The sequence below is a fragment of the Nannospalax galili genome, unplaced genomic scaffold, assembly GCF_000622305.1.
Source record: "Nannospalax galili isolate Female #2095 unplaced genomic scaffold, S.galili_v1.0 scaffold610, whole genome shotgun sequence".
In the NCBI taxonomy this organism is placed as follows: Eukaryota; Metazoa; Chordata; class Mammalia; order Rodentia; family Spalacidae; genus Nannospalax; species Nannospalax galili.
In genome coordinates this window covers 315,299-333,115 of record NW_008329141.1, presented here as the reverse complement: position 1 = coordinate 333,115, position 17,817 = coordinate 315,299, and the positions used below count along the sequence as shown (strand labels likewise).

At 42.4% G+C, this 17,817-nt stretch overlaps 2 protein-coding genes across 3 annotated transcripts in view; both read left to right on the top strand.

The window, feature by feature from the left end:
• Positions 1 to 8,888, top strand: part of LOC103734373 (aldehyde oxidase 4) — an 80,162-nt gene extending 71,274 nt beyond the window's left edge. For both annotated transcript variants that reach the window (XM_008833301.1, XM_008833292.1), the window contains exons 29-35: positions 1,440 to 1,514; positions 2,973 to 3,025; positions 3,472 to 3,586; positions 3,769 to 3,834; positions 4,900 to 5,085; positions 7,151 to 7,318; positions 8,835 to 8,888. In XM_008833301.1, coding sequence (XP_008831523.1) covers positions 1,440 to 1,514; positions 2,973 to 3,025; positions 3,472 to 3,586; positions 3,769 to 3,834; positions 4,900 to 5,085; positions 7,151 to 7,318; positions 8,835 to 8,888 — 717 coding nt within the window. The remainder of the gene's footprint in view (positions 1 to 1,439; positions 1,515 to 2,972; positions 3,026 to 3,471; positions 3,587 to 3,768; positions 3,835 to 4,899; positions 5,086 to 7,150; positions 7,319 to 8,834) is intronic.
• Positions 8,889 to 11,483: 2,595 nt separating this feature from the next.
• Positions 11,484 to 11,660, top strand: LOC103734366 (hypoxia-inducible lipid droplet-associated protein-like). The gene has a single exon (XM_008833283.1). The coding sequence runs from the start codon at positions 11,484 to 11,486 to the stop codon at positions 11,658 to 11,660; it is 177 nt and encodes a 58-aa protein (XP_008831505.1).
• Positions 11,661 to 17,817: the final 6,157 nt, after the last annotated feature.

Sequence of the window (17,817 nt, the reverse complement as noted above, 5' to 3'; positions counted from 1 at the left end):
TAATTTCAGGAAATTCTCTTCTACAGTCCTGTTTAAGATCTGGTCAATACCGTTAACCTGAAATTCTTCTCCTTCCTCTATGCCTATGATCCATAGATTTGGTCTTTTCATGGTGTCCCACATCTCTTGCATATTCCATTCCTGTGTTTTTTTTTAAATTTTACATAATCTTTGTTTGAATGGTCCAGTTCTTCAACTTTATCCTCCAGTGTTGGTATTCTGTTTTCCATTTCATTCATTCTAGTGGTGAGGCTTTCTCCTGTTTTTTCAAGTTGGCTTATTGAGTTTAGCACTTCCTTCTTCATTTCTGCCTGAGTTTTCGTCAGTGTTTCTCTTTCATGAATTCATTCAGCTGTTTATTCCTATCTTCTTTCAGTTCTTTTGATTTGTTTGTCCATGTGTTCTTTAAATTCATTGAATTCCTTGATCATGTTTATGATTGTTCTTTTAAATTCAGTGTCCTGGGTTATCTCTAGGGGGTTCTCCTTGTAGAACTGTTCTACAGGACTGGTGGGGTTTGGTGGGGAAACAGTGCTTTGGCTTTCCATTTTGTTATTCTTTTGTTGTGATTTTAGTGTGTAAATTTCTTTTGTTGTTTATGATTCTGATATGAGGATTAAGTTGAAGTATGCTTCTGTTTGTATTATCGGGGTGCCTAGGTCCTTTCCTTATTGGTTATGTAAAGCTGGAGGTTTCCCTCAGGTTTTATTTTGGAGGGAACTGATGGCTTCAGATCAGCCATTCAGAAGCACCTATAGGAGCCCAAGTCAGGTTCCAGTCAGGTCCAGTCAGGCTTCCTTCAAAGGTTTGGACCCCTATTAGCAGAAACTCAGAGAAAATTTTGGAAATTCCCTAAGGGGGTGGAATTTGGGGACTCTCAGTTAGTCTGCTGTATTCCCAGCCCCTATGCCAGAGGGAGGCCAGAACTCACCACTCTCTGGTGCTGTGCTGAGATCACAGCTGCTACACCGATGGAAGTCAGAGCCCACCCTCTCAGGATGTCTGCCAGGATCTCAGCCTTAGTCTACCAAAGCCAGGTCTGCCCTGGGGCCTTGAGAGGGGCCTTACAAAATCCCAGGTAAGGGTTGGGTATGGTGCAATTAGGGGAAGCACAACACTACCTGGAAGCAGGATTGGGGTGCTCTCAGGCAGTCCCCTGCATTCTCAGCCCCTATGCCAGAGGGAGGCCAGAACCTGGCACTCTCTGGCAGTGTGCTGAGATCACAGACTGATGGAGGTGGGAGCCCACCCTCTCAGGCTGTCTGCTAGGATCTCAACCTTAGCCTACCCACAAGTTACTCAAATTTATGAAATCCTATCAAAGAAGGAAGCAAGTCTGCATCAATGACAGCCACCATTAAAATCGACTTGACTCTTTAACATTTTGCTATTCTCTGTGCCTTTTATTTCTGATGTCACTTCAAATATTTATTTTTCAGAATGCCTGCCAAATTCTTCTGGACCGTCTTCAGCCAATCATCAAGAAAAACCCTAAAGGAAAATGGGAGGAATGGGTAAGCATTCTCTTTACTACCCAGCCAGGAAAAATCAATGCCATCTATGTGGGTAAACATCCTAGATGTGTGCACTGGTGGCACTACCCATTCAAGATCTTATCATCTTAACATTTGCGTCTACTTTTTTAAAAATATTTTATTTATTATTTTTATTTTATGTGTATGCGTGTATTGCGTAGGTAAGTGCACCCGTGTTGTGCAATGCCCACAGAGGACAGAAGAGACTGTCGGATCCCCTTGAACTGGAGTTACAGACAGTTGTTAGCTGCCATGTGGATGCTAGGATTCAAACCCGGGTCTTCTGCAAGAACAGTCAGTGTTCTTAACTGCTGAGCCATCTCTCCAGCCCCAGCATTTGCATCTACTTTTTCAGAAGGATGAGAGCTATTTACATTCATTGAGACCTAACTTCATCTCAGAGCCAATACCTCAGAGAGTATAAGGGCAGCTTGAGTTCTTAAGTACAGTCCACCTAGTGCTGCTGCCCCATGCCACACAACTGGCCTCAGAGCAAAGGCCTCCAGGTCTTGGTTTCCTCTCCTGTGCAGTGGAGATAATTGCAGTCTGGGCTGGAGAGATGGCTCAGTGGTTAAGAGCACTGACTGCTCTTGCAGAGGGCCCAGGTTAAATCTCAGCACCCACATTGCAGCTAACAACCATCTGTAACTCCAGTTCCAGGGAATCCAATGCCCTCTTCTGACCTCCATGGGCATTGCATGACACAGGTGCACTTACATACAGGCAAGCAGTACACTCATACACATAAAATAAAAATAATAAATAAAATATGTTTTAAAAATAGCAGTCTTGGGCTAGGCGTGGTGGTGCACACCTTTAATCCCAGCACTTGGGAGGCAGAGGCAGGCGGATCTCTATGAGTTCAAGGCCAGCCTGGTCTACATAGTGAGTTCCAGGAAAGCTGGGGCTACAGGGAGACCCTGTCTCAAAAAAACCAAAAAAAAAAAAAAAATAGCAATCTTAAGACCAAAAGATTGTCTATTTTTAATACTTCCATTATAACCATCATTATCTCATTCTGATTACTCCCCACCCCTACCCAGTTCACTCCAGCAAAGAAGCTGACACCATCATATCTAGTGGACATCTAATAAACTCAATGCAAGGCAAATACACGTGCGTGCCCGTGGATAGCCTGTATATAGACCTAAGTACATGAACATGGCCTTTCCCCTTGCTAATATGAAAGACTGAAAATGTCAAAAGTCGTAAAGTATTTACAGTGTACAACCCAATACATGGAGAGGCCCAGAACACAGCTAACAACTATCATCAAGCCTCACCTCTGGGAAGCATGCCCAGTAGCTTTCATACAGGCTTAAATCTGACTAAAAATAAATGTGAATATGCAGCTTGCCTAGAATAAGAAGTCTTGTTTGGAAGGTATTTTTTATTACTTTCCCTAAACTTATATTTCTTTGTAATCATCTTTTTCAGATTGGAAAAGCCTTTGAAGAATCCATCAGTCTCTCAGCCACTGGATATTTCAAGTAAAGGGTGTTTTTATTAGGGCTTCTGTTGTACTTGGCAGGGGTGACATGTAACTGATACTAATTTTCTGGACATAGGATCCTTTTGATGGGAGAGGAAATGAGAGGGAACAGTGGGGAGGGTAACAATCCAGAAGCTACTTGGGCAATAGCCATTTATCGGCCAAGAGTGACCACAGCTACCGCTACATTCTGGCCCATCCCAGTACTTACACACCAAAGGGTGGGATCAGACACCAGGCCATCCATCTCCCTAGTGTGCTGATGTCTTCAGGTAAGCCTGAAGACACACAGTCCCTCACAGAAGGAGAGCAGGTCTCCAGCCACAGGCCAGGAAGCTGCCTGCAGTCCTTGCACTCTATCATCTCCAGATGCGCCCTACAGCCAGATGGCCAGTCCATTGGTGGGAAAAGTGCCTTTTTTTCACTCCCGACTTCTCTTCTCAGAGGCTACCAGACAAATATGGACTGGGAAAAGGAGGAAGGTGATGCCTACCCATACTATGTTTATGGTGCATCCTTTTCTGAGGTTGAAGTGGACTGTCTGACTGGGGCTCATAAGGTAAAGAGTAACACTTACATGCCCCACCTTCACAGAGTGAACACCAACACCGACGGGTTTCCTGTGCTGTAAAAAACAACCAATTTGATCAGTGGAAGAGCCAGGGACAGATACATACCTTTGGTTTAAGCCTGTTTTAAGTAAATAACATCAGCCATTGCATATTTACTCTCTCGGTGCAGCTCCTGAGAACTGATATCTTCATGGATGCTGCTTTCAGCATAAACCCTGCCCTGGATATCGGACAGGTATGTGATTCCAGGCCCTGTCCGAAGGGACATCTGTCAATCCTCTTTGTCAGCTATGTACTCAGAATACTATTCCCTGGCACCCTCCAAACCTTGTTCACACTGCACACAATCATTCTGCAACATATAATTTATAACTTATGTGATACACATGCATGCACATGTGCACATACACAAAATACTGAAATAAAATTCAAGAAAAAATGAGTGATTGCATGGCAGGAATACATATGATTTGTTCTGTCTTATAAGCCTCACACTTCCTAATTTTCTTTAATGAACATTATGTTCATAATTAGAACATGAGGGGGAAGGAAGGAGAGGGAGGTGAATAAGGAAAATACCCTCCAAGCGCCCACACAATAGACTGTGCTGCAGGTACAGAGAGCCTGGAAGAAGCAGTTCCTAAAGTCACCCAGGGCTGAGGGGAACATCCAGTAGGCTCCAGAACTTGGGAATGGTGATGGACATTTTATCTTACTTAGGAAGCTGAGGTAGAAAGCTTGTGAATTTGAGGCTAGCCTGAGCTACATAGCAAAACCTTATTGGAAAAAAAAATGAAATAACAGAGAGGGAAGAGGGAGGGAAGGGACAGGACCCAAGGAGGGAGAAAGAGAAAGAGGGGGAGAGGGAGGAGAGGGAAAGTGATAGGAGGAGATCCAGAGAGGTGGCCACTCTTCATCTGGAACTTGAAGGGTGAATAGGAGTTTGCCAGGTGGACGAGTTGAAGTAGGTTAGAGGTGAAGAGAATCAGGAGAAAGTACATGTACAGATTTGAAGATGAGAAAGAACCTGATAGATTTGAAAAATTAACAAGACAAATGTCAGATATGTGCAGTACCAAAGATGAAGCCAGGCAAGAATGCAGGCACAGTTCCTCACAGGAGAAGGAGAGCAGGTCTCTAGCCACAGGGCTCCAGAAACTTCTGGAGGACTCTGGGTGAAATCCACAGCAGTGCTTGTAAGAATGGCTTGCTGTGACTTGGAGCCCAGTTTTCAATCTTGCTAAATTATTTATTTCAGCCAACATCATATGCTTCTCACCTGTGAAATGTTCACCTATAGGTTGAGGGTGCATTTATCCAAGGCATGGGATTCTATACCATAGAAGAACTGAAATACTCCCCGGAAGGTGTGCTCTATTCTCGGGGTCCAGATGACTACAAAATCCCCACGGTCACTGAGATACCAGAAGAAATCTCGGTCACTCTGGTGCACTCTCAAAATCCCATAGCCATATACTCATCCAAGGTAAGAATTTCAGACCGCTCTGTCAGTTTGTCCTCCATAACAAAATACCATGACTTAAGCAGAGAGTAGTTTTCCCACTCTTCTGGTTTCTGGAAGTCCTAGACGGAGATGCTAAGCAGGCTTGGTTTCTTGAGTCTACTCTCCTTGGTTACAGATGGTCATCTGTACCTACCCGGGTCCTGGTCTCCTCTTCTTGGAAGGACACCAAAAGCGGACCAGTCCTAACTGAACGACCTCATTTTAACTTAATCAACTCTCTAATGACCTTATCTCCAAATGCAGTCTCATTCCAAGGTATTAGGAGATTATGGCTTCGGCAGGTGAATTTCAGGAAAGACAGGATTCAGCCTGTAACAGCTTCCTCTTTCAAGAGATCTTGAAACAGTCCCCTGAATTTGCTTGTTCCTTTGAATTGCAAAGTGAGTTCACAGCAGGGTGATATTGCTCACTGACTCCAGAAGGTCAAGTAGGGTCTTCACTCTTTTTTTTTTTTTTTAATTTTGTGTGTATGAGTGTATTGCCTGCATGTGTATAAGTGCACCCGTGTCGTGCAATGCCCAAGGTCATAATTTTTATTTTATGTGTATGAGTGTATTGCCTGCATGTAGGTAAGAGCACCCGTGTTGTGCAATATCCACAGAGGACAGAAGAGGCCATTGGATCCCCTGGAACTGGAGTTACAGACAATTGTTAGCTGCCATGTGGGTGCTGGGATTCGAACCTGGGTCTTCTGCAAGAACAGCCAGTGTTCTTAACCACTGAGCCATCTCTCCAGCAAGGAGCATGAAGCTGTGACTGCATCTTGTTCTACTAGGCTGAGGTCCCTGGGAGCAAAACTGACCTTGTATGCTAATTCCACCAGCACACAGACTCAGTTCTTTCCCCTGCAGTGTCTCCACACATGTCCCAAATCAGAATGGGGTTTCAGCAAGCTTCTCTCTGGATCTTTGCTATGAAGTGTCAGTGACCACGGACTCCTCAGGCTTTCTGGAGTGTGGCCTTTAACCAGTCAGTAAAAGCCTACGCTAAGCAGGATTCTCAAACACAAATGTGGAAAATACATAGCTTACCCCACTTCAGTTCTACTCTGAGCCCACATCTGGCCAGACAGAAACAACTTTCACTTCAGTTATAGAGGATTCCGTCTTTCATAGAAGGCTGAGGTCAGAAGAGGAGACTTCCTGTCTGAATTACCTCTGTCCCTCTTCTGTACCTGACTTTGACCAAGGGCATCTCTACAGACCAGTCAGGCACAGGGCACCATCCTACCACTTAAAGTTTAGTTACTTCCTTGCCATCCTGCTCCAAATAGAATCCAGTCTCTTCTCTTTCCCCAGAGGAACCCTCCCGAACAGACCCCACTTGTCCTTCAGGATTTTGCCTCAAAGGAAGCTGGCTTTTGGGGGCCACATCCTAAAACCACCTTCCTCAGCTTCCCTCCCTCAAGGCCCAGGACACAGACCAGAGGCCAGACTACACCCATGCAAAAAAGCATTGATAACTCATTCCAAATGCAATGCCATCATGCTGTTCATTCAAAGGCATCAGCACATGTCAAGGCCTTAGCTCATGAGGACAAGAACTGCTTCACTGTCTTTCAGCTGCCAAGACTGCGGTCATTCCATTTTGGTTTTTGAGTTAAAGACAAATGGTCTGGAGGCTGTGGTATAGCTTGCTGGTAGAACACTTGCCTAACATGTGTGAGTTCTGCCCCCAGCACTATTAAAGAAAAACAAATAAAAGACATGTGGCCTGGAGTCGGGGTTAGAGTACCCTCCAGGGCACTTGGGGACTTGGTCTTCAGGACATTATCTAGGTGGGAGAATGAGCATTTTAGATGAATGCTGTCCTGGGATAATTTCCACCAGTTATTCTCACAAGGACCCAGTTCACAAAGTAGGATGGGGATTCCAGTTTCAGCAACTCAGATACACTCCATTCTGAGGGATAAAGCCAGAAGAGAGAGAGAGAGAGAGAGAAAGAGAGAGAGAGAGAGAGAGAGAGAAAGAATGAGAATTCATCCTGAAGAACCTTGCATTCTAACTATCTTTTATGCTTCTCTTAGGGATTGGGTGAGGCTGGAATGTTCTTGGGGTCCTCAGTGTTGTTCGCTATATATGACGCAGTGAGTGCTGCCCGCAGAGAGAGGGGCCTGAGCAATACCTTCCCCTTGAATAGCCCAGCAACACCTGAAGTCATTCGCATGGCCTGTGTGGATCAGTTTATTGACATGGTAAGGGAAGTCCTTGTTGTCACCCCATATATAGACTTTAACATTCTTTTTTTCATTAATTAATTTTGTTTTTTTATATGTATGAGTACTTAGCCTGTATATATGTAAGAACATCATATGTGTACAATGCCCATGGAGGTCAGAAGAGGGCACCAGATCCTCTGAACTGGGGTTCCATCATGTGGGTGCTGGGAACCTAACCAGAGTCCTCTGGAAGAGCAGTCAGTGCTCTTAACCACTCAGACATCTCTTGATGTGATCTGATAACCATGAGAAAACTGCAGATCCTGTCAATCTTTGTCTGTGAAAATTCTCCTTTTGTATCCACTCACCACTTCCTGTAAAACTCAAAGCAACTGCGAAGTGAGCAAACCTCTTCGAAAGCTAGCTTAATTATTTCAGACTCAACAGAAAAAACACACTGATGAGAAATGGATAGGGAAGAGTGCTTCCTTAAATATTTTATCAAAACGCAGTTGATGCGGCATTTTGATTACCTCATTTGCTAGATATCTGACCTGCTCGATTGTGCAAAAAGTATTTGTTAAGCAAACTAATAAAAATAAACGTAATGAAAATGTCAGGTTCTGAGCACACCTTGACATGCCTCATAATTATACACTAATACAGTTCCATTTGCCAGCCGTTAAAATTATATCCAGAACTATCATCAGGAAAAATGCTCCTCCATTGCAATGCTTCCTACAGCCCCAAGTGAGCCGTGGCCATAAAATTAGATCACACAGTATGCCTTGGAAATTGCAGGGCTGCCAAGTGGGAGCTGTCTTATCCCATACATAAGAAACTTATCAAGGCTGGCACTGAGGGTGTAACTCGGTGGTAGAACACGTGCTTGGCATTCAAGAGGCCCTTGGTTCCATCCCTGGCACCAAAACGAAGCAGAACAAATAGGATTCAGGCTCAGTAACATACACCTGTAATCCCAGCACTTTGGAAGCTAAGGCAGAAAGATCACAAATTCAAGGCCAGCCTCTGCTGTGTGTACCTTTAATCCCAGCTCTTGGGTGCCCGAGGCAGACAGCTCTCAGATCAATGTCAGCCTGGTTCACATAGTGACTGCCAGGCAGGCTGAGACTAAAGAATCAGTCAAAAAAATAATAATAATAAGCACATATGTGTGTGATTAAGTGATTGAAATAAATATGAAAAGTAGGTGATTTTAGTAGAAATAAAATTGATATGGACTTGTACTTTTTAAAAAATATTTTAACTTATTTACTTTTACTTTATGTGTATGAGTGTATTGCCTGCATGCATGTGAGTGCACCCGTGTCCTGCAGGATTCCTTGGAACTGGAGTTACAGACAGTTGTTAGCCGTCATGTGGGTGCTGGGAATCGAAACTGGGTACTCTGCAAGAGCAGCCAGTGCTCTTAACTGTTGATCCATTTCTCCAGCCCTGACTTGTTCTTTTTTTAAATGTATTTGAATTATAACATTTTTCATGTAATAACACTCTGTTAAATAATTGTCTTCCTTTTTTTGATCTTTTTTAGATTCCCAGTGATGACCCTTCAACCTTTACTCCGTGGTCCATCCATGTGTCTTAGTCTCATGTCTTTGAGAAAATGAAACTTGCCCCAAACCAGAGCAAAATATTGGCTGGCTGCTAATTGTTAAGCATAATTTTACTATTTTTTAAAAAATAATTCCGTATTATTTAAGTTAATGCATGATTACATTTTAGAATGCAAATTTTCGTCAAATGGTATAATGAAACTTAGAATCTGAAATTCTAATGTTAATTTACATTGTCCTAAAAAATATACATCATGGTGGTTTTTAAATATGGTGAAGTTTCCATTGACCTGAGATAGCTTAAGAGGGAGTACTAGTGCCCTGTTCTAGAAAAATATGCTTGAAGCCTGGTAAAATTATCCACCCCCAAAATCTCTGGATTGGTTCTCCCCAAATCAGTGGGGTTCTTGTGATAACCAGCTCACCTGGACTTGAACCAGTGTCCAGTCTACAAAGAGGAGGGTCAACACAGAGGATACATTTCTTCCATGTTTCCAAGCAAAGCCAGCCATGGTCGAGCAGGACCTTTGACTTATCTTCACATAGGCAGAACTGGTAAAAGAAAGGAGCCAGGATCTCCTCCCAAGCCCATGTGACCCCTGAGGAACAGATCTTCAAACGACCTTAAGAGTAAAAATAAATTGGTTGGAGGGGGGAATAAATAAATAAATAAATAGATAAATAAAAAAATAGATAAATAAATAAATTGGTTTATCTGAAATAGATAAATACTGCCTGTTGCCCTTTGGAGGCTTGTTATTCAGTAGCATAACCTACATGAGAGAGACTGGGCTATTTAATCAGTGTATTCAATAATATAAACAAACAAGGTGGAAGCCTCAAAGAGACTCCCAGACAGTAACCCAACATAGAACTGGGAAAATGAACAGCAGACCCCAATCTTATCTGAAGGAATATTGACAACTGATTGCTGCTAGATGAGGAACAGCTGAGCTTCCTAAAACAAAGACCTCTAGATGGGCTGACTAGATTCACCGAATGCACAAGTACTGGGGAAAGGCTGTGGTGCCAACAACACAGCAGACAGTAGCAGGGATGACAGAGTATAAGGGCTCTAGTGGGGGGGCGCTTGTGGGAGGGTGCCATCTGGGAAGTGGGTGTATAGATGAATAAGATGGTTTGGGATGTTCTGTGTGATATACACACACCAAAAAATAAATAAATAAATTTTAAAAATGAATTATATTTGAGGAGGAAGCATAAAAATTTATGTCATGTTAATTAGTAGAGGTGATAAACATTACCATTGAAATCCACCTGATGACTTTATAGACATACACAGGTGCCAAGGATCTGAGTGCAACCGACTATTACTAATAATAATCAGATACATACAGATTGGAGATGCATGTGCCAACATCTCAGTGTTAGTAGCAAAAACAATGAGTCTATGTAAGAAACAGTATATTTTAAAATGAAATGGAAATCTTTTTTAAAGGTTAAAAACTCATTCAATTTTATGTCTTACAGGGTTTATACTGAGTTCAACATTGTATAACTGTGTTAATTCAACAGCGAACCTAGAAACATACAGCCACTTGTGAAAAACATGTACTCTTGCTCTGGAGTGTGTTACTAAATATGTTGAAGCTGTAATGAAATGCTTCTTCTAATCATGTAGTTATTACAAATTAAAAAATAACTTAAAAATGTGGTACATTTTCCTATATACATAATAAAAGAAAATAATAAAAAATAAAAGAAATAGTCTTATACGTGATGTAGATTTTTAATGTTTATTAAAGCATTGTTAAAAACTCAAAAAAAAGTACAAATAAACTAAATCACTTGTCAAGGATTCACGTATTAAGTATTGAAGTTCTCCATTTATCTAAGCTCTACAAACATAAATGTACTAATGTAATTTGTGATTGGAGGACAGAGTAATTGTTAACATGTTTAGTCAAAATTTGAGGCCTAATCCACATGAGGGAACTCATGTCTGGTACTGTAAACCCAGACAGAAACCCATAGCCAGGGAGGCCATGGGCCTAGTAGGGAAGCTATTGCTGTTTTTAGTGGACATGAAGTGCCTGTCAAGCTGCCTTCTAAGTTATGTCTGTGGCCATAGATTAGTGCTGCTCTTAGCTTTGGTCAGAGAGACTTCTTTGTACAGTGGGCAACAGTAACTACAGAGGCTCATAACTGGTCAAAGTGATGAGAATAAGTGACTGTTGAATGCAAATAAATGGAACATCTTTGTCACCCCCCTCCCAGTCTCAGGGACCATCCCAGGAGAAGGTGTTCAGAGACTTTAACAGCTAAAGAAACAGTAGAACAGAGCACAATACTGTCTTCTGGGCATGGCGTGATCACGCCCTTGTGAACTCAGGGCAGCTGTAATTACCTGTACAAAACTTCTGCACAAGATTGTGCCCATCAACATCCTGTCAGGGTGGGGCTTATGGGGCCCCACTCCTCCCTGAGAATTTATATGCAGTTAATGGTTGTTGATGAGGGAGAGATATTTTCTTCAGAGGGGTAGCCTGCGGGTGCCTATACAACCTGCTGCGACAGCAAGCTGATGTGTCGTGGCCCTTTGGCCTAGAGGATCCAGAAGCAGTAGGCAGCTCAACTGTTCTGCAAAGGAGCTGGGCTTTGCAGCCATGAAGTATATGTTGAACCTGTATCTTCTTGGTGTGGTGTTGACCATCTTCATTAGACTGATGGAATCACTGAGGGACTTATTGGAGAGCCTATTGCCTGGGTGTCCCTGGACCACCAGAGGTCAACTAGCCAACACAGAGCCTCCCAAAGACCTTCCAGAACACCCTTCTAGATGAGTGAAATAAAACCTCCATCCAAGTTCCAGCCATACTTTGGCACACTGACCTCAGCAGGTCCAACCAGGTGTTCCATTTGCTAAGAGACAGGACCAGTGTCTCCAAAGAACTATAACTAAGCCTGGAAGGGCCTATTTGGACATCTCTTGCCCTGGAAAAAGAGCCTGTTTAATGCACAGATGTGGGTGGGTTTTCTGTGGCTGTGGGATGGAATATTCTCACTCTCCCAGGGTCCACTGTATGCTTTGCTGTCCTCAGCAGTATGGCTCAGACACCTCTTGTGCTGCAGTCTCCACTGTTGGGAGATGCTGGTGTTTTCAACCATTCAAAAGGGTTCCTTTGGACATGAGTATCTTCTGGTTGGTTTATTTGTTCAGTCTGTTCTAAGAGTGCTCTGTTGGATAGCAGTTGAGGGCTATAAGGAGAGGAAAGATGGAATATCCAATGTCTAATTCTCAGCTTCATGTCAAGTTCTTCCTTCAATACAATGTGCATGGGTTTGGATATAACGGACCTAAGAAGGCAGTGGGATGACCAAACCTGCTCAGAGTGTGGGTACTATGACCACCGTGTGGCTTAGATGAATTTTCTAAAGCAATAAAGTTAAATACATATTTAGAAAATATATATTTACTTTATAGACTATGGGGACAAAACATTTTACAAAATAAGTCTCATCATTCCAACTAATTAATTGGAAAAATTAGGATAAGGAAAGTATTTATAAAAAGGTGCAGGCATAGCAAGTTTCAGACAGATGATTAATATTCTAATGCTTTTAAAATTAAATTGACAAATCATAGTCTATTATATTGCATTTAATCCATACTAGTAATTTAAATAAGTATCTGTTATTGTCTAACTTTAAAATATTATAGGCTGAGGATGTAGTTCAATGGTAGATAGCCCTGGCCTAGCAGCTCAAGACTGTGAGTTGGAACTCCAGAAAAATGAATAAGTAAATAATTAATAAAATTAAATGCCACACAGTGATAGTGTGGCTAAAAGTGTAAGATGCAATCTTTTTAACCTTAGGACTCAGTGAATGACCGAGGATAAAAGCAATGAGCCAAGTCAGGCATGGTGGCCCTTGGAACACTGAAACAGGAAAATCTCAAGTTCGAGACCAGTCTGTGTCACATAGCAAGATCCTGCCTCAAAAAAATAAAAAAATTTAGGTGCTAGAGAGGTGGTTCAGCAGTTAAGAGCACTGGCTGCTCTTGCAGAGGACCTGGGTTCAGTTTCTAGCACCCATTTCGTGGCTAACAATTGTCTATAACTCCAGTTCTAAGGGATCTGGCACCTTCTCTGGCCTCTGTGGGCACTGCACACACATGGTGCACTTACATACATGCAAGCAATGCATTTGTATTAGTCACTTATCTGTTGCTGTGATAGAAACACTGACCAAAGCAACTTATAAAAGGAAGAATTTATTTGAGCTTATGGTTCCAGGGGAATTACAGTCTGTCATGGCAGGGAGGAATGGTGGTTGGAGGTGGCTGGAGCAGGAGCAGAAGCTGAGCTCTCACATAATCAAGCAGGCACAGGAAGCAAGAGATCCAGCAAGGCTTAAGAACTCTCTAAGCCCACGCCCAGTGACATGCTTCCTCCAGGAGCCACACCTTCTAAAACCTCCCAAAACAGCACCTGGGGACAAAATGTCCAAATACTTGGAGCCTATGGGAGACATTTTCATTCAAACCACCACAGCATTCATGTACATAACATAAAGATAAATATATATTTTTTTATCTTTTTGAGACAGGGTCTCCCTGGTGCCCCAGCTGGCCTGAAACTCACTATGTAAACCAGGTTGGCCTTGAACTCACAGAGATTCACCTTTCTCTGCCTCCTGAGTGCTGGGATTAAAGGCGTGAGCCACCACACCTGACAGAAATTAAAAAATTTTAAACGAAGGTGGAAATGTAGCTGAGTTGGCAAAGTGTTTGTGTAGCATACACAAAGTCCCAAATTCAATCCTCAGCACTGCATAAACTGGGCATTGTAGTGCACACCTGTAATCCCAGCCCTTAGAAAATTCACACACACACTTTAGAAGGGTCTAGTTAAGGTGGGCCACCAAGAGCAATGACAATAATTTGTGTTGTTTTGGGAGCCTCTGGGGCCTCCCTGACCAACAATTCATAGGGAGTCACTGAGGAGATGGGGAAAAGAGAACACTTATTCACTGTTGGAAGGAGTGTAAACTGGTAACATTCATTTTATGGAGGTTCTTCAAAAGCTAAAAATAAAGGCGGGCATGATGGCACATGCCTTTAATCCCAGCACTTGGGAGGCAGAGGCAGGCGGATCTCTGTGAGTTCAAGGCCAGCCTGGTCTACATAGTGAGTTCCAGGACAGCTGGGGCTACAGGGAGACCCTGCCTCAAAAAGACAAAAAAAAGCTAAAAATAGAGCTGACATATGACCCAGCTATACCACCCAAAAGACTCTGTATTCTACAACAGAGATACTTGCACATCCGTTTATTGCTGCTCTATTCATAAGAGCGAGGAAATAGAACCAGCCTAGATGGCCATCAGCTAATGAATGGATAATAAAAATGTGGCACATATATGCAATGGAATTTTATTTAGTTGTAAAGAAAAATAAAATTATGAAATTTACAGGAATCCCTCATATGAGGATTCTAGCTATGAATTCTTTGAGTACTATGTTTAAATTAGAGTACATGTAGAGGCCAGGAAGATAAGAAGGGACCATTAGAGGGAAAGGGAGAATAAAAAAAGAAAGGCCTTAAGGGAGGAAGAATAAGATAACACAGGTGTTATGAAACTGGAAAGAGGAATGCTTGGGTAGAAAGGTTTAAGTAGGGTGGAGTTTTAAGGTTAGAACAGAAAAGGAAGTGGGAGAGATAACCAATGCTAAGGATGCATGAAAAAGCCATATGGATAACCTACTGTTTTGTAAACTTATTAAAAACATAGCTTTTAGGGGCTGGAGAGATGGCTCAGTAGATAAGAGTTCTTGCTGCTCTTGAAGAACAATAGGTTCCATTCCCATTACCCACTTGGTGGCTCACAACCTTCTGTAATTCCAATTCCAGGGAATCCAATGCCCTCTTCTGGCCTCCACAAGAGACACGTATGTGGTATACACAGAATGAGAGAAAGAGAGAGAGAGACAGAGACAGAGACAGAGAGAACACTCATATACTCATACACATAAAATAAAAATAAATGTATATAACCATTTTAAAATAATTGACTTTTACACTTGGCATGGTGGTGCGTGCCTTTAATCCCAGCACTCAGGAGGCAAAGACAGGTGAGACTGAGGCTAGCCTGGTCTACATAGTGAGTTCCAAGCACGCTGGGACTATGGAGACTCTGTCAAAAAATAATAATTCACTTTTTATATTAACTTCATGCCTTTCCATTTGCATAGATTTTGCTTCCAGCATAGTTCTTATGCTTTTTTTAAAAATAACCATATAATTGGAAGAAGCATTTCATGACAACAGCATTGACATATTCAATAACAATTTCCTGAGCTAAGATGAATCTGTTTCAAGATTGGCTGTAAATTTTTAGGTTTACAGTTGAATTAATACAGTTATACAATATTGAACTCAGTATAAACCCTGTAAGATATAAAATTGAATGAGTTTTTACCCTTTAAAGAAGATCTCCATTTCAAGATAGACTGTTTCCTACATTTTTTTAATTTTTTTTTTTTTTGAAATCCTAACAAGTTTACAGGGCTTGCTAACAGAGCATAGGGTGGGAGTTTATTTACAGAAGAGTGGGCAGCCCACACACACACACACACACACACACACACACACACACACACACCATTTATGGCTGCACTGGAAAGTTCACACTCAAATATGGATCCTGAGCCTTCCCAACAGCCAACAGCCACACAAAATGGCAAGAGAGGTGCCTCATGGTGTTCCCAGCTTATATATCCTTAGCCCCTCCCCCACATGCAGCTAAAGTCAACTGATTGGGTGGAAGGGGTAACTGACTCCCCCATAGACCCAGCAAAGCTGAAATGTTAAGTTTCCACCCAGGCCCTCGAAGGGCTTTTCTTGCTACTGTAACAGAGTCAACATCATACCAGAACAAAATAGGCACAGTGGTTGTGTGATGATACACATTTTCCCTGCAACACTTGACCCCAGAAGTAAGTGAGTAGTGAGAAAAAACAGGGTTTGAAATGTCTGTGCAGCATTTCAACCAGCCTCTGTATATGCAGAACTTGAAGACGAGTCATTAATCCTGAACACTCAGTTCACACAGAAATCCTCTCCTGTCAGAACTATACAGATGCACCATATAATTTCAACTTATTTTATTCAAATACTGTTGAGAATAACTTGTCAGCATTCCTCTTTACTAGAAGGCAAATTGTGAGATGATGCAGTGGGGACAATAATGTCACTGGTTGAGTTTAAGAAAGCCACAGTAGTGATGACAGCAGATGGGTCACCATGAGCTGAGGAGCAAATGAGAGATAAAGGGGATCAGAACACAGAAGAATCAATATCAAGGGCAGACAAGAAGAGGATGGAAGGTGGCCAATTCTCTTTAATAAGGTCAAGGTGACTGAAGGACATTTTATGTTGAGATTAAGGAGCCAGTAGAAAGGGAGTAGTTGAAAGTACAGATGAAGAATGAGGACCAGAAGGGAATCCATCTCCTGTGCGAACTGAGTACATCACATTTCTCTGAGTTCATCTATAAAACACAGTCATGATAACTGTCCTGTCTTCTTTTCAGCCTTGTACGAAGGCTCAAAAGTTTTAAACACTATAACATAGGCTGGGAGTGGTGGCACAGGCCTTTATCTACCCTCAGGTGGCAGAGGTAAGCAGATCATTGTAAGTTTGAGAACAGCCTGGTTTACAAAGTGATACAAAGTGAGTTCCAGGCCAAGGCTACATAATGAGATCCTGCCTCAAAAAAAAAAAAAAAAAAAAAAAATCACAACTTAAAAGTTTTAAGTTCAGAGTTATAACTTAACAGTTGGTGCATTGTCAACGATAAAGTACCTTCTAATTCCTAATCACAGGCCTGACTTCCTTGGGCAAGACTTCTCAAACCATCAGTCAGAGAGATTGACCACTAAAAAGAGTACAGTACGTCAAAACACACTCCACAGCTTCAGAGCTGTGCATGGTCTCAGGATCATAGCTCTCAAAAACTGAGTCAGCCATTGAGTTGAGCAGGATTTAAGAACAAAGACAGGTATTCTTGGCAGTCCGCTTCCAACTAGAAAGGGGGCCTGATCCAGCAACTCAGTTTATTGAGACTGGAATACAAACTGATCTACCAGGGCTGGAGAAATAGTTCAGTGGTTAACACCACTGGCTGTTATTACATTCAGTTCCCAGCACCAGCATTAACTTTTGTTCCAAGGTGTGGTCACCACCAGCGTCGGCCACTCCTCCGTTCTCATGGGTGCTGCTCCTTCATTCTCACGGGCGTCAAGGCTGCTCCCCCACTGGCACTGGGCTGAGGCTGCTCTTCTGCCTGCCCTGGGCTGAGGCCGCTCTTCTGCTCGCCCTGTGCTGCCTCCTGTCATCACAGCTTCTGCCCGGTCCCGGACCCCAGGGCTGGTGAGGAGACTGTGTCAGCGGAGCCGGATTCGGACACAGAAGACCAGGCTCAGTGACACAGGTCTGCTTTATTGCAGGAAGGCACAAAGCTTATATAGGGGTAGTGGTCCAATCACAGAACAGCAAGTAGGATACCTTATTAGCATAACAGGGTTAGTGTCCTATCACAGTGCAGCCAGTAGGATACCTTATTAGCATAAGAGACTTAGCATCCTATTAGCATAACAGACTTAATGTCCTATCACAGAATAGCAGGTAGGATGCCTCATTAGCATACTGGGTTTCAGATTACAGAGCTTGGATTCCTGCAATACCACCCTAGGCTCAAGCCTGTTTCCCACACCAAGGGATGCAACACTCTCTTCTAACCTCTTCAGGCATTGCATGCATGTAGTATACTTAAATGTAAACATAACACTCATACACATAAAATAATCTTTTTTTTTTACTGTTAGGCTTTATTTGTCCAAGATACTTTTTTAATTATTTATTTAATAACCACATATTTAGAAGAAACATTTCATTACAACAGCATTGACATATTCAATAACAATTTCCTGAGCTAAGA